Below are 16,166 nucleotides of genomic sequence, written 5' to 3' on the forward strand. Positions count from 1 at the left end.
CGGAATGGATGTTCTTTTAGCGACGTTCATTAGTATCGCGTTTACGCGGAATCTTGCTTCGGTCGAAATGTGGCCAAAAAGTTGATTCTGTCCAAGAGAGCTATGGACCGGGAGGGATTACATACGCACGAATAAGAAGTCTCCAAATGGTGACGAACGGCGAAATACGGTGAGAATGTCACGGGCCCAGAAACTGTCCATCCAGATGCTGACGAAGCCTCATTGTCTCATCATGTATGATAAGAACTATGTCAAGGCGGTCTTCCGGCAGCTTTCGGGGATACTGTTCTTTACTGGCCAGCACAAGTTTGATGTTCCGGAGGATCTACTCATGTGGCACCTGGAGGGCGCCGTTCGAGACTATCGGGGCTGTAAACAAGAAGATCTACCTCAAGGAATATCTACGAAAGCGTCTGCTTTTTCTGTTGAAGCAACACGAGGGACCTGCGAGCTTCTGGCCGGATCTAGCTTCGTACCACTATTCAATATATGTTCTGGAGTTGTACGAAGCCTTTCGTACTCAAGAAGCCTATCGAAAAATACTGGACTATTATGAAGCAGGAACGTCGGAAGCATCACAAGGCGGCCAAATCTGAGGAGGACAGGAAGAAAAAGCTGCAGTCAAATGTTGTACAGAACCTAATGAGTGAAGTTAAGCGTAAGGTGCGAGCGTACGGTTATGGCATTAAAGTAGAATGAAATAAATATGTCAAAAGCTTACTAATTGGTTATACTCTATTGTATGGAAGTTTGAAAAGGATCGGCCAATTAGGTAATTTTATAAAGCGTTTTAATCAGTGTGCACTGTCAACACTCAACTCCTGCTTGGGTAGTGTTTGTTTCTGTTGTGGTAGTGTTTTGATAAAAGCGGCAAGTAAAAGGAAAGGAGCGGATATTAACAGTGATAATAGTTATGTGTTGTTGCGGAAAGTTGTTGCGGATGGCAGCGGCTGGTGGAAAAACCCACTCTGCTGAGTAGAAAATCGTCACGATGGAAACATGAAAAATCTGAAAATTTTTCACAGATGGCTCAAAAATAGGCACAAAAACTGGTGCAGGAATCTTCGATCGTGGAATTAATGTTTCAGTGGCAATGGGACACTGGCCAACAGTGTTTCAAGCACAGATTTTTGCAATCATTGAATGTGAGAATGTGTGTCTGACTAGAAAATACAAACATGCATTCGTATTTTCTCTGACAGTCAGGCAGCGCTAAAGGCAATTGATGCTTATAAATGTACATCCAAGATTGTCTGGGAATGGATTCTCACATTGCGTGGCATTGCTGGAAATGAATAGGCAGACGAACTTGCAAAACAAGGATCTAACTCACAGTTTATCGGCCCAGAACCTTTCTGCGGTATATCAAACTGTGCAGTGAAAATAGAGCTTAAACGCTGGGAGGAACAAAAGGTGATAACCAATTGGTTGGATGTCAAAAAGTGTTGCCAATTTAAAAAATTTATAACACCAAACGAGAATCATTCAAAAAAGCTCAACAAAAGAGCTCTTTGTACATACATCGACCTAGTAACGGGGCACTGTCCGAGTAGATATCATTTGAGAACATTGGCCGGGTTCAGGATGATATCTGTCGCTTGGTAATATGGAAAGCGAGACATCGGAACATCTGCTGTGCGGTTGTGGTGGATTATTTAAACGCAGATCAAGGTTTCTTGGCAGTGGCTGTTTACAGCCCAAAGATTATCTCCGGGCCTGAGAGTTAGTTTCCGGGTGTCAAGGTAAAAGTGAAATTGCTGCAAGCCAGCGAAATTATTCTCAACTCGTTCTGGAAACGACAAGTCATAAATTTGGACAGTTTGTTTTCAACTTCTTGCGCCTTATTAGGTTGTTTAGCTAAACTAGTTTTCTATATCATCTGTAAGAGCTGCGTTTTCTAAGCAAAACGTGATTTTCGAAAATTTTATAACGTTTTTCGGTTTTTAAATCACGAATTAAAACTGTCCGAAATTCGCTAGAAATCGCTACTATGACAGTTCGCTTACATACCAACTGTCATTCAAGCGATTCAGACCGATTTTCATACTTCATTTGAAAATCACGTTTTTTCAGAAAATTGCACTCATTTGGCTGAGACAAAAAATCGGAAATCCGTTAATAGCCAAAAAAACCAATCGCTGAAAAACTCAGACATTGTCACAAAACTCATCGAGATCGATAGGCTGTTGAGAATTGCTATTTTGTGCAAATTAATTTTTCTTTCTACAGAAGAAGAGTTGAACCCGAAATTTAAGTAGCCTAATTACTTTAATTTTGAAACCATTTTTTTGTATCTTTTCATCAACAAACAAGTCAACGAGAATACCCCCCTCTTTCCGCTTTCTAGATTTCTATGAGGATGAAACAAAAATCAACCTCTACTAAGGATGGTATAAAGAAAACCGGGATCAGTTTTCTCCTTCCCCTCCTTTGGCCGTCGACACCCGAACGTTCAACTCCTCCGCAATTGATTCCTCCTTTTTAGTGAGAAATTGAGGTCCATAATCTAATTCCTTCTCCATCACAAAAATGGATGAAGGCATTTCCTTTAAGCTAACTAAATTTTTTCATATTAAAAACCTTTTCACTTTTTAAATCTATTGTATTCGCGAACGGGCTCTTACATTTTATCGTCGAGGTTTCTCCTACGCGTTCATTTAAACGTCTATATCCGTTTCTATTTTTCGATTATTGTATTGAAGTCCTTGATTAGAGAGGCTCTGGCAGCATGGCTATCGTCAGCACATGTGAATTCTCTGGTTAGTAAAAATTTACATTCCAAGTGTTTTTTCATCAGTTTTTTTTTTGCTGAAACTAATGTGTTTGGTGTGAGTGGTTGCTGCAGGATGTAGAAGCGTTCAAATATGCAACAATTTCAATGGGTTCAGTAAGATAAGTGTATAAATTATCGTTTGAAGATAAATGACATTTCCCGTAGGGGAAAGAAGGTAAAGACGGACAGTATGGGTAAGATGGACTCTTTCGATATTTTACAAACTAGTATGCATTATGATTGTTGAGTGATGCAAATACCTACTTAGTAGTGTGACAATACTTTTGAGATGCAATGCTGGCTTTCAGCGAGCTAACTGCCAAGTTTGTAAACAAAACAAAAAATATTTTCGTGAACGCGCTTTCAAATGTAATTTTTATTCCACAAAATTCAAACATACAAACTTCACGACTTACTGTACACAACACTAATGTTCCGATAGAGAGCTACGATCGTTTAAAAAATTTGCAACCAGGACGGGCAAGACGGACACACTAAGATAGGGAAAGATGGACACACAGATTTTCCAAGAATTCTCACATGTAATATCGGTTGTGCACTACCGAGGTTTACCAAGTACACCCTCAAGAGAAATCAGCAGATATGGAACACTTAGAAGTTAAAACAGGCCATATGGGCAGTGAGTTTTTGTCTTCTTCTAGCTTACCCTACCAAATTGTTCAAGCAATGTATAGATAAACTCTAACAATGTAGAATGGTGTAAGTTTATCATCTAACACATAAAACACAAGAATACGTAACGCACTACATGTTTTTTTGCGAGAGTACACCTTTACCATCGTAGTGTCCATCTTACACACCCCAAGTGTCCGTCTTCCTCAACCATGTCAAATTTGTATGACTACGGCGATCTAAAACGCATTACCTAAGTAATTATTTAGGTTTAGCCTTATGGCGTCCGTATTTACCTACATAGGGGAGAGTATGCACTGGTAAACCTGCAGATCATTTTACAAACTGGTAGGGAAGGATACACGGTATGTGCTGTTCCATGTTTTCTGCTAAAATTTCATACATGAATTGATTTCTGAAACGTCTCGTAAAATGGTCTCAAGCCGTGTGAGGTCGTTTCTGTTTCGCTCAACCTGTGAATCGTCGCATCTCGGTGCTCCGGTTTTTTCACTTTTTGCTGATAACGTTCGTGGTTGTTGTAGATGCATGAACATGTGGATGATCTGCTTGGATGACTTAATGCGGTGAATGGCTGTAGAGAAGAGCGACACGTTTGTGCAAGCGCTGCAATTTTGTTGTAATAATTTATATCAGTTCATGTCTTCAGCCGCAGAAAGGAGCACATCTAGTCTCAATATTCATTTTGTTTTCTACGTTGAAAATTGAAAGTTGAAACCTACCGTGAGAGACTGAGAAAATCAGGTTTCCATGAAAATACGTACTTTGGTGAATTTAAACTAATTTTTTTTCTAAATATTTTCATGCTAAAATAAATATTTCATCGCGTAACGATTCAGGAGACCTTACTTCAAAAATGTAGATTTTAAAATTTGAAGAACGATTTTCTTATTTGATTTTTCATGAAAATACGGAGTTTTGTGATTTTGTACTGAAATAATTTGGAAACTCCAAAATTCACTCTCACATACCATACTTCATCTACTTGACATGATTTAATACATGGATCAATTGATACGTATGAAAATTCCCAGTGTTTGCTCAATCTGTTTGAAAAATTAGAATAAACACAGACATATTTGCGTTTCACAAAAACAGGGAGGGGTCCAGAGGGGTGGCACCTTTACCAAAACTTAGAGCAACTATTTCGCTTGAATAAAATTCCAAGTTTTCCCAAATAGACCGTTCCAGTGCTGAGAACGAGCATTTTCAAATCATCAAATCATGAATGTTGTTTTCCGACAGAATCATGACCTATGACTCATGATATCATGATGTCAACCCCGAATATCATGAGCTATGAAAAGCGTTTTCAAGAACGTGACTCATGGCTATTATAAGCGTAACACATCGCTATCGCATGGACTCATAGAATCATGAGTTATGACTCATGATACCATGGGTTGGACTCTGAATATCATGAGCTACTCAGAGCGTTTTTATAAATACGACTCATGATTGCTAAAAACGTAACACATATCTGTCAAACTGTGCGCCGGTATATTCAGTGATTGCAAGTTTAGAAACCGTGATTAATACCGTAGGTGGACTAGCGTATTTCATGTGCAAAACAAGGTTTTCGCGAGTGAACGTGTTGATAAAACATAAGACGAGTGTCCGGTTGCATAAATTTACTCAACACAGTATTATCAAGTGCGGTTGAAACTGAAACAACTGTGGCAGAGAACATACGATTGCTGCTAGAATTGATGGATAAGAAGCTGTGCGGCGAGTGTCATCTGCCTATTAATGATTTGAAACCAGTGTCCCGCGGTTTCTGCGATGCCTTTCGTCACATCGGCTGGCAATGTTGTGAAATTAACGGTCGTGCCCACAAGGATTTGTTCGCACAAGGGAAGGCAATGCTTATTTTTCCCGCCTCTAAAGATAAATTAGGCGGTAGAAGAATTCGTGCCTTTTTTGCCGAAAAACTAAATAATGTGCCGGTTGTGCCAACGAATGCTGTTCAATTTAAACAGCTATGTGTGTACCGTAGTTCTGCAAGCCGCGGCAGTAACTCGATCGATTTGAATGATCTTTCGGTTGCATCTATCACCCCCGCTCCCCAATCAGTTAGGTGGTGGTTGTATTCGCTTCGCATGAAGTGTTAACTGCAGATTGGTGAAATACCTGTGTGTTCTCCAACCAGGTTTTCTGACAAATTTCGCTAGCGGAAATTTGGAACTGTAAACTATCTTGACACATCACTAAAGTTGAGCATAATAAAGACTTGTTTTTTTTATGTGGAACTACATTTCTCAGGAAGATCGGCTACATTGGGGTGAAAATAAAAATATAAAAACGGAAAAGGGGACAAAATTTGTGTTTTTTAATGCTTATAAGCCGCTTAGTTTCCAACGCATTCCCGTCGTTTTTGTAGCAATCAATTGAAAATTATCCACGCATGAGCCCCTAAATACAGACAATTGTAATTTGATTATTTGAACTATTGTAGGTAGCGAACGGCTTCGGCAGTGGCTAAGATTGCTGCAGAAAACCTGCCGAAGCCTTTCGCTACCCTACTATTGAAAATTGTTATTGAAAAGTGTTAAAATTACAAGAAATAGAACAAAATTTATTAAAAAGTCTTGAAAAAGCAATCAGTTTACTAATGAAGGATGGGTGCTAACTATGTAGCAGCGGGCAGCAGCGATAGCGAGTACCAGTAGCGGTAGTAGTAGCAGCGTCAGCGGTAAGTGTAACGGTATTACCTTTTCTAGTAAAAAGCTGCTTATGTGCGCTAGCGACAATTCTTCCAGTGAAAAACTGCCGTATTTTGGCAACACACAAACGGGGGTGTTGGTAATCAAAATCTGTCTGTCGTCAAATTTTTAGTCCGAAAACAGCTTTTAATGTCAGTAATAGCACAGAGATGGGATCAGCATCATATCCTAAATTGAATTAAAAAACTAATTGTCCTTTTGAGGATGAACTAGTCAATTAAAAAGTTAAAACTTTGTCGTTCATACATTACACCTTCATCAAAATGTTGGTGTGCCTTGATATAGACGATTGCAAATTTGATATGATCTTCATGTCTCAGTACGAGTTCGAAATTTAAATGTGCACCAAGGAACAAATAACTGAGTGACCAATTTTTTTATAAGTAGACCCTGTTGATGTTTTTCACAATAATGCGAAGGAGCCCAGTTTAAAGCAACCATGATGTTCAACATATTGATTTCTGACAGAATTTGAGGCGACATTTTGACGACAACTTATAAACATTTAAGCATCTGATAGGAACAGTTTTTAACACATTTACACAGTTTACCTAAGTATAATCGATCCGCTGCATCACGCCACGCCATTTCGATGCGTCTTGAAACAATTATTTTTGGCTGATCGTGCTCGTGAGTAGGGGAGTGCACGCGAGTAAGACCGTAAGTAGGAGTGTGTGTCCATGGTTTCGGGAGCGAAGAAAACTCGCAAGCGTCAACAGTGTGAAAGAACGAGTGACAGTTCGAATGGTGGAGGTACTCCATTGTGTGTGTGATTTCGGTAGCGGTGAGAACACTACTTGGAGTATCGCATGCTTGTTTAGAGCGAGTTTAGCAACACTGGAGCATACAACCATAAACCATTTGTAGTTTAAAAAACTTTAAAACAAGTTGTTTTCCTTGTTTTGTGTTGCAAAATAATTTTTTTGTTATATTATATGTAACTTTTATCGGTAAAATAAAACTGTTATCTGCAACTTTTCTGAAGAAGTCACACCGATTAAACAAACCGTTCTGTCTCTAAAAATATTTTTTAACCATCCATAAGACAATCCACGGATGACGTTTCACTGCTTGTACGTTTGTAATTGTTTTTTCAAGTTGCAAAACCAAAACACAACCAAACACAAAATCTTTTAATGCCGAAAAAAAAATCTAAAGTGATATTTTATTATTGGGTAAAGGTTTGTCACAAACCATACTGGAGCAACCGATCGTTTGTTTTTCGTGCTTTTCGATCCGGGTTGCATCCAAGTTGCGACCGTTCGAACATACCTAAGGCTGTCAAAAGTTGAAAACTAACTGAAATCAACTGACCGCACCTGTCTCGTCGATTGTCTTAGCAACATCCATAAATTACGTAACGCTAAAAACCCAATTTTTGGACCCCCACCCCATATGTAACGAAAAGTAACGCCAAAACCTACCCCCCATAAAAATTACGTAACGCTGTAGAAGAATATGCCAAATAAAAATGCTCATATTTGGAAAGTCTCCCCATGGATTTTTTGTTACGTAAGGCTGATCTTACCTCCCCCTTCCCTATATAACAAATCGTAATGCCAAAAAATATATCCCCTCTCCCTCCTATAGGTATTACGTAATTTATGGATGCCGCCAAATTATTCGTGACCAAAAACAAAAAATAATAATAGCACAAAATGACATCTTCAGCCCATAAGAACATCTATGCACAAGGCAAATGCAATGCTATGCAAATGACATTTAAAAAAAATAGATGAGAAACATTTTGTGTTCTCTAATGTCATCGATAAAGATTTACAGTACTTTTTTCAGAAAAAATGAAATCCGTTAGGAAAAACGATCAAAAATGGTTGAAATGTTATTATAAATTGATTAGGGTATCGAACGTCTTTGGCAGGTTTTTGCATAATACTGCTGCAGAAAAGCTGCCAAAGAAAACTTATTAATTTATGTTTTACTTTGTTTTGCCGTGCAAATCATAAATAGCACTGACTGTCGAACTTGTTACTACAAACGCAAATCCTCAAACCCGTAACGGTTTGGCATCTAAGACCGTGAACAAAATCTGATCTTTTACGAGTTTTAGTTTTAAGTTGAAAAATTGTAATTTCAATAATGCATAATCATGAATCAAGTTCCAACTTATCAGAGTGATGAATCCAATTCAAAGTTAATGAACTTTATCCTAAGTTTAATAAATTTTTATTGTAGTTTCATGCAATAAATTACTGACTTCATAAACTAAAACACGAATTCAAATATAATGTCTAATTTCATTCGTGGAACGCTAGATCACATGAATTATATTTTCAGTTTCGTGATCGATAAATCATGACATTAAGATTTAATGAACCAAAGTGAAGTTTCATAAATTAAATGTACACATGTTAGTGACCTTTAAGAGAAGATTAATATTCGTATTAGGAATATGTTCTGTAAATGGTCAGGAATGCTGAAAAACCGTCGAGATGGCGGGGCTTAGAGCCTTATACAATTTTCTGCATTTACATGTTTTCAACTGTGTGATATTTATAGGAGAAACCAGAAACGTTTCTAATTTTGTTGTCATCGCGTGTCGTATTTTTATCAACACATTCATGAATATTTTTCGTGACAAAGTTCTAAAATAAAATATACTTTTCGTGACCAACTCCCAAACATTGGTATTTAATTTTTTTTATTTCGCCGATAAAATTTCGAAATGATTGAACGTGTACATATTAGCAATAACATAGAACAAGTTGAATTTGCGATGAATGCCAAAAGCTATTTTCAAATGCAATCCCATTTTCATGGAGAAAGTATGTCGCCTACCCCCTTAAATTTCGCGCGCCTTCCCAAAAATTAGGTTTAGGATAGTATTCGTAAAATTATAAATATTTTAGAAACACCAAAAATGAAATTTGTTTTTTTTAAGCGTCTGTCGGTTAATGGATAACTCTTGTTGTAATTTTGTTACAAAATATATGAAAATTATCAAGAAAATCTTCTGAATCATATTATGGTGTAATTTTATAATACATGTACTACTTTCGTCAAGCATTGCCTCCATTTTAATGAGCCAACAACCTTTAGCTGCTCGTCACCAATTCTTGGTGACTTTCGTAAAAAAGATGCATCCCTTTTAATAACGGTTATGGATCATTTCTTTATTCTTCAATAAACATCAATTAATACGGGGACTCTTTTGAGACTAATCGAACGTTAGTTTCAAGAAATATGTGACCTTATTAATTTCAACTAATCGTTTCGAAGCTTCTTGATTAAAAAGGATAGTTACTAAAATTCCGCGAAATTTTTGAAAAGATCACATATTCATAACAACATTTGACATATTCTTTACGAAAGTCACGGTGACTAAAAAGTAACATTTGTTGATTGAAGCCCGATGTTCACTTTTTCTGATATTTATTTAAACTAGAAGAGATGATTACCAAAATCACTGCGACAATGTTAATAACATAAAAGTTTTTTTTCAAAAGGTCACAAATTCTATTGAACGAAACTTTTGACAAATATTCTCTCACAGAAGTCACAGTGACTAACAGGGGAAACTATTCCTATGAAGGTCACCATGAAGTTATCAGAAAAATTTAAATGTACCTTTTAATGATTTAGTGACTATTCTAAGACAACATACCATTTGTACTTCAAATTATCACCGTGACTACTTAATGGAAAAAAAATTTCGTTTCACAAGTGGAATAATTTTGCCTGTGACCCTTCAAAGAAGAATAAATAAATTCTAGTTCAATTATCACAGAGACAAAATAAAAGAAAAATTTGTTTTATAATCATAGCGCTAGTGGTTAGAGGTTACTCGCGTACAAAAACTATTTCCATATTATTTTTAAAACATTCGGAGGATAATTGTAGGAAAAAAGTCTTATTTTATTTGTGACTCTCGTGCGGATTGGGCAATTTCGTGAATCGGATCGCACAAATCATGATTTCATGAAACTAGCCCAATCAATCATGAGTTCAATTCATGGTTTCCTAAATCAAAGCAAGGTTTTATAAATCGAACACCCGATTCAATGAGTCAAATGCTATATGCCCTGACTCGCAACTCATGATTTCATAAATCAAAATCATGGTTCCAGTAGCCAAAGCAAGAATTCATAAATCGAACACCCGATTCCTGGAGTCAAATGCTAAATTGCATGACTCGTGGCTCATGATTTCACGAGTTCAGCTTATAATTTCATGGGTTAGAATAAGCCAAAGCAAAAATTTATAAAGCAAACACTCGATTCCCGGAGCCAAATGCTATATTTTATGACTTGCATTTCATGATTTCATAAATCACAATCATGGTTCCATGAGTCAAAGGGAGATTTCATAAATTGAACGCCCGATTTCATGAGTCGAATGAGTCAAATATCATGACCCATAAATCATGGTTTCAATCCAAATTGCTCATGATGTCAGCAAAACAGTAACGCACGGGGTGCGTTACGAACAATTGGCTCTTGATTCCATGAGTCTTTACTCATGGTGTATATTCATACCATGAAAATACATCCTAATCATGAAATCATGAGTCATTTTGCCCGTTAGCAAGATTTTATTTCTACCCGTGTACGGGTTAATCTCACATTATATGTACATGATCATATCTATATTGTTATAATAATCCAATTAAATCATGATCATATTATTATCAAAGTGAATCCTGATCAAAAACCCACCTTACTAACAAAAACTCCCTTCCGTGGTGTTTGTACGGATGCAGAGGTATACTCGGTCTCTAATAAAGCAAAGACTACATTCTCTAATGTTTATTTCATATTGTAGGTTTCGTGCGGCACTGGCCCAAATCAAAATTCATATTTCCAAGAGGAAGTGGATTATTAAACTAGCGTTTAAAATTACCTTTATCACATTCACGAAAAGAATGAGCAAATTAAAATCTCGTTTTTACCATCGTTGAAGCATGTTTTTTATTTGAGTTCCAAAGACACATCAGCTTATAACTCAGGATGTTTTGAGAATTTTGAGTTAAGTCTTCGTGAAAAACTTAACTGTACTTGGTATTGTTTGACATCAAAATTTTAAAATGGAAAAATTTTGAGTTGGCCCGGTGTTGACCACCGACGATATCCCCACCTGACTGTGAGGAAAATCGGGCCATTGAATGATGCACAGTAAGAAGAAATTACCACTTCCAGTCGATAAGAGATTAAACATAGATTGATTAGAAGATAGAAGCACCTGGCGACGATGGAATTTTTAACATACTAATCAAACATCTTCCCGAGAGCACAATAGAATTTTTAGTAAAAATTTTCAATTGCATATTTCACCAAATTTCGGAAAAATGCAAAATTACTCCTATTTTAAAGCCGGATAAGCATCCAGCTGAGGTTTCAAGTTATCGACCAATCAGTTTGCTTTCTTCAATAAGTAAACTGTTAGAGAGAATTATTCTTAACAGGATGATGTCACGCATCAATGAAAATTAAATTTTTGCAGATGAACAGTTGTGATTTTGCCATGGGCATTCCAGTACTCATCAATTGCTCAGAGTTACTAATATGATACGAGCTAACAAAGCTGAAGGTTATTCCACTGGAACTACTCTTTTAGACATAGAAAAAGCATTCGACAGTGTTTGGCATAAAGGTTCTCTCTGAGATCTTTCTGATTTGCCTGCAGGATGCACAAAATCATTGTCCTGCGATGACACAAGCATTTCCGTAAAAGGAAAAAGTCTTCGTGTCATGAGCAATCGATCGCAGAAAAGTTTTGATATTTTTTCTTCCTACTTGCAATAGTGGAAATTTTTTTCCTATGCTTCTGAAACTCAAATAATAATTTTTCCCCATAAGACCAGGGCTTCTTTCCTCAAGCCAAACAATAATCAAGTTGTCAAGATTAATGTTGCTATTTTAAGCAGGTCTGACAAGGTTAAGCACTTGGGACTAATTTACAATAAAAAAACTTATTTTCAAAGAGCACATTGAGAGTATACAAGCAAAGTGCATCAAAAATACGAGATGTTTATGTTTGTTTCTTCCAAGCTTTCTATCAATCTGTCAATGAAATGCAACTTCAATAATTTTGATCAAACCGTATAGCATGATGATAACATTACTGTCAAACATGCAGAATTGAGATAGGGCTGCCATTTCCTTGGCAATGATCTATGGGACTGAGTTAAACACCAGCAATCTAACAGCACGGAATGTCGGAAATATTTACCCTTGTCCGTGCCATCAAATAATTACCACTATCCACTATTCACCATTATCGCACGTGCAAAGCTAGATTTGTGTATTCGCCATTTGTCGACTCTATCCGATAAAACACTGTTCTTTTCTTCATCCGCGCAAGTCTTATGGGTGTCCTTGCTTCAACCGAAGAAACACCCATCATTGTCAGGCAGGAACGACCGTGTGACAGCCTGAGGGTGAATGGATTAACTACTGCCTTATTCGAGTTATCATCTTCCACTAAACTCAAACCTGGTTCGTTTGTGGAGCTGAGTTGAAGGATGGTCATTCTCCCTAGTAATTAGTCCCAAGAACATTTCGTCGGATTTGCATTTGTAGCTAACCTGCCTGCCCGCTTAGTTTCCCCACTGTGTCAATTGAGCACAATTAGGGTATGAGCAGTTATGATGGCGAGATTAGCATCAGATTCTAGGCGAATATATTTGCCTAAGTAATTCATTCTACTATTTATTACCAGCGAATGGTTATTTTTGGAAGAAACCGTGCAAGTTTTTGCTCGATATTCCGGAATTTCGGCTGAGTGCAGGCTGAATTCTTATTAAAAATTCAAACTAGTTTCCACAAAATATTATATGCGGAGTGACGTAGAAACTATTATTAGGTATAGTTCTATGCATTGTAAGCATTTATTGCGTCAGGCAGTGTTTTCTAAATTTAGGACAATTTTGGTACCGTAGAAGAGTGACGCGTTTAACCAACGTGAGGTAGGATGGATCTCCGCTTTCGCTCCTTTGTAAAACGGGTGATTTAATAAACGAGCGGCAAAAGTTTTGTCATTCAATAGGCCTTTTAAAACGATTTATAACTCGTCTAATCTTATTTGCGGGATCTCGTTCGGCGACTTTTCACTAACGAATGCTCAAAACCAAGCAGAAAACCGAATAGCTAACTCTCCTATTCCAACGAATTGCCCCAGAAAACATTCACATGCTTCGTACTGGTTTTTCCCATGAAAAAGACTTTCGCTGCAATTCTTCTTTCTTGTCCGCATGAGTGTATGAGTAGAAAATAGCGCATAGTTTATGATTCGAATTTTATTGCCTCGCGTCCGGTGTGTGGCGACCTCCAGCGACAGGGTTATTCCACCCATGTGCTCGACATTCTGACTCGGAAGGGACGAAAAGATCGTGGTACGGGGGGAAGGTGTTGCATTGTACGATAGGCATAATTACATAAAAGTCCACTTTTGCTACCACATGCACATACAGTTAGCATCAAGAATGTTGATTACCGTGCAAACAAATTATGTGTTCTGCACTGGATCAGTGAAAAAAAAAAACTGGATTGAATAAGGGTTTTGTCCTCCTTTGTACTTGCCGGCGTCAGACGTGATAGAGGGTTTTTATGCATGTCCTGATGGAAGCAGCTTAGAAGTGCTTAGGACACCCAGCTCTTCACGGTTGTTTTCCTTTGCAAAATTTACATGCATGCTTATATTCGGAGCGACCGGAACGGATTTGCAGTTGTTATGCCTGCGGCAATCGTGAATGAGGCGTTCGATTTAGTGATATTTTGACAGCGAAGGATCACGTGCGCGTCGTCGTTCCGATCTGACTTTTTGTTAAGGATTTTCGGGCGGTTTGTGAGAAAAAGTTTACGATGCATTAGAACAGTTGATTGGGTGAGAGAAACGGAAAAGTAATGCACTGGCTGGCTGTGATTTGCTTGGCTCAGCTTTACTTACTCAGCCATGATTTATCTCCGATTGAAGCCGTCGTTATCTGCGTCCGGAACAAACATTACGACGATGGTACTATTAGTAAGTTAAACTTGAACACAAATCTCACCAGTCATCAATCCCACAGCATCGAACTCTTATCAGCTTAATCCAGAGGCATGTTGGTTACACCTGCGAGAATTTCGCACAGGTGATTGGACATATTAAACACAAAGTCGTGAGCCCCATTGCCGCCGAAGCAGCTGGGATAATCTGTACAAACTGTCCCTCATTTACTGATAACGGAGTGCTTCATTCATTCGATAACGTCCGAACGACGGTGATGAGTGGAGCAATTATCGAACTTGTTATGTTATTTATTCGGCCAGTATCGAGCAGGTGTTCGGAACAGTGAGTCGGTTCCCGGTTGTAAAAAGACATAAAACGAAGTATGAACCGTTCACTCAAGTGGTTACTAGTGATTCTAATTGTGAAAGGTATTTCCGGTTACGAAGTGGAAAACCATTGGCAAACATTCTAAGCTGCATGAGTTTTCGGATGCGGTGTGAGGTTCAATTGGATAGAGCCTGTCATATTCTTATCATTATTCATCACGATTGTTTGCTGTTATTGACATTTCGTGTATCATTCTGACTAGCTATACGCTGCTGGTTTGGTAATATTTCTTCACATGGAAATTAGTTTGTGTCAATTGTGCATGTAGTTGCTGAGTAATACGAGTTTTTTCGAGATAAAATCTGATTTTTCTCTGCCGGGAATGGGTTAACGTTCATGGTTTCAACTGCAGAGTACCGGATCAGTCATGCCCAACAGTAACCAACAACCAACAGTAACTACATCAAAACTGATCGAGAGTGTCGGGCTCCGTCGGGTGTTTATTTGGTGATAGTAATAATGTGGGTCGAAGAATTTAATGGCCTAATATTGTACAGCAGCTATGTGAGTCGAGAAGTTAGGAGACGGAAAGCTGCCTTTGCGGTTTCGCTAACCTGAGTGCTGGTGCTGCTGTAGAGGTTCGGCTATAAGCTTTGGAAGTGAAAAATAGGTTTTTGGAAAAAAAAATCTTTATTATAATGATTTTTCAACTCTCCGATACCATTGCGGTTGCCGCCTTTTTCATAAGAAGTAGTATTTTGATTCGGCAAATATGTACGTCCTCATTAGCGTTGAATCTCCTTTCTGCAAATCCCTTCTCGTGCATATTCCACAATACTGATGCTACAACCTTTTCTGCTGCATTCTTCCACGTCGTCCGAACGTTGTGAAATTTCATCATTTCTCGATTGAAGTTTGGTGCTAAATAAAAATTAAAAAAAAAAACTTCTAAGAGAGCCATCTCTTAGAAAATCCCTATATTTTCAGTCAATCAGTTATTACCATGCTAAATGTGTTTTTGAGACTAGAAAATCCGATCGTCGCGTGTTTGAAGTGAACAGATAGGATTAGCTGATAACAGCTGGATGGTTGAAAGTATTTTTTCGTTTCTCTGAATCCCAATACAACTGGGAGCGAATTGAAGAAAAGATTCAGTTCACAGTCTAGTCGGAACTGAATCTTAAAAGTACGATTTTTTGTTGAATTGGAACGTTTTGAAACTCGAATTACTCGATAGAGTAATTCCTCTAGGTTCTGGAAATGTTTGGTTTAGTGTTGACAGTAGACCAATGCCCTAACAATAGGTTCTTTTCTGGAAATTCGTCCCAATATTTCACATAGAATAGTAAATCTGTGACTATAAACTGTACTAAGATCCTGTTCTGTTTCGGGCACTTTAAACTAATTGACAAGAAACAATTTTCTTTCTCTATTAATTTTGACAACCGCACCAGTCGATGATATTTTCCGAATATTCAGCAATCGAAGCAAAGGTTGCTGAATGCCGATTAAGCAGAACGAATTGCTGGATTTTCTAGTACACATCGAGCTTGCTGAAATTTCAGTTTTTCCTGATATTCCCTGAGTTTCCAGGTTTTTTTTAGGTTTTATATTGTTATTCGTGTTTGTGTGTATGCCTTTCCACCCTTCCTTTTAACGCATACTGTCCCGAGCCTTGTTACCTTCTGCCAATATTATCGCCAATTATAATTCTTAAATATACTCAACATGAGAAGATTTTAAAGTTT

The 16,166-nt window shown here is 37.7% G+C and overlaps 1 protein-coding gene across 6 annotated transcripts in view; it reads left to right on the forward strand.

Annotated features, from left to right (window-relative positions):
* Positions 1-16,166, forward strand: part of LOC129717855 (prion-like-(Q/N-rich) domain-bearing protein 25) — a 50,885-nt gene that overhangs the window by 16,063 nt on the left and 18,656 nt on the right. The window contains exon 1 of one of the 6 annotated variants that reach the window (XM_055668073.1): positions 13,871-14,124. The exons of 3 other annotated variants lie outside the window; for them this stretch is intronic. In XM_055668073.1, coding sequence (XP_055524048.1) covers positions 14,007-14,124 — 118 coding nt within the window. In that variant the 5' untranslated portion in view covers positions 13,871-14,006. Of the gene's footprint in view, positions 1-13,870; positions 14,125-14,408; positions 14,520-16,166 lie in introns of those variants that run through there. 2 more of the 6 variants (XM_055668074.1, XM_055668076.1) reach the window with 2 other exon arrangements.

Source organism: Wyeomyia smithii, chromosome 1 (assembly GCF_029784165.1).
Source record: "Wyeomyia smithii strain HCP4-BCI-WySm-NY-G18 chromosome 1, ASM2978416v1, whole genome shotgun sequence".
Lineage (NCBI taxonomy): Eukaryota > Metazoa > Arthropoda > Insecta > Diptera > Culicidae > Wyeomyia > Wyeomyia smithii.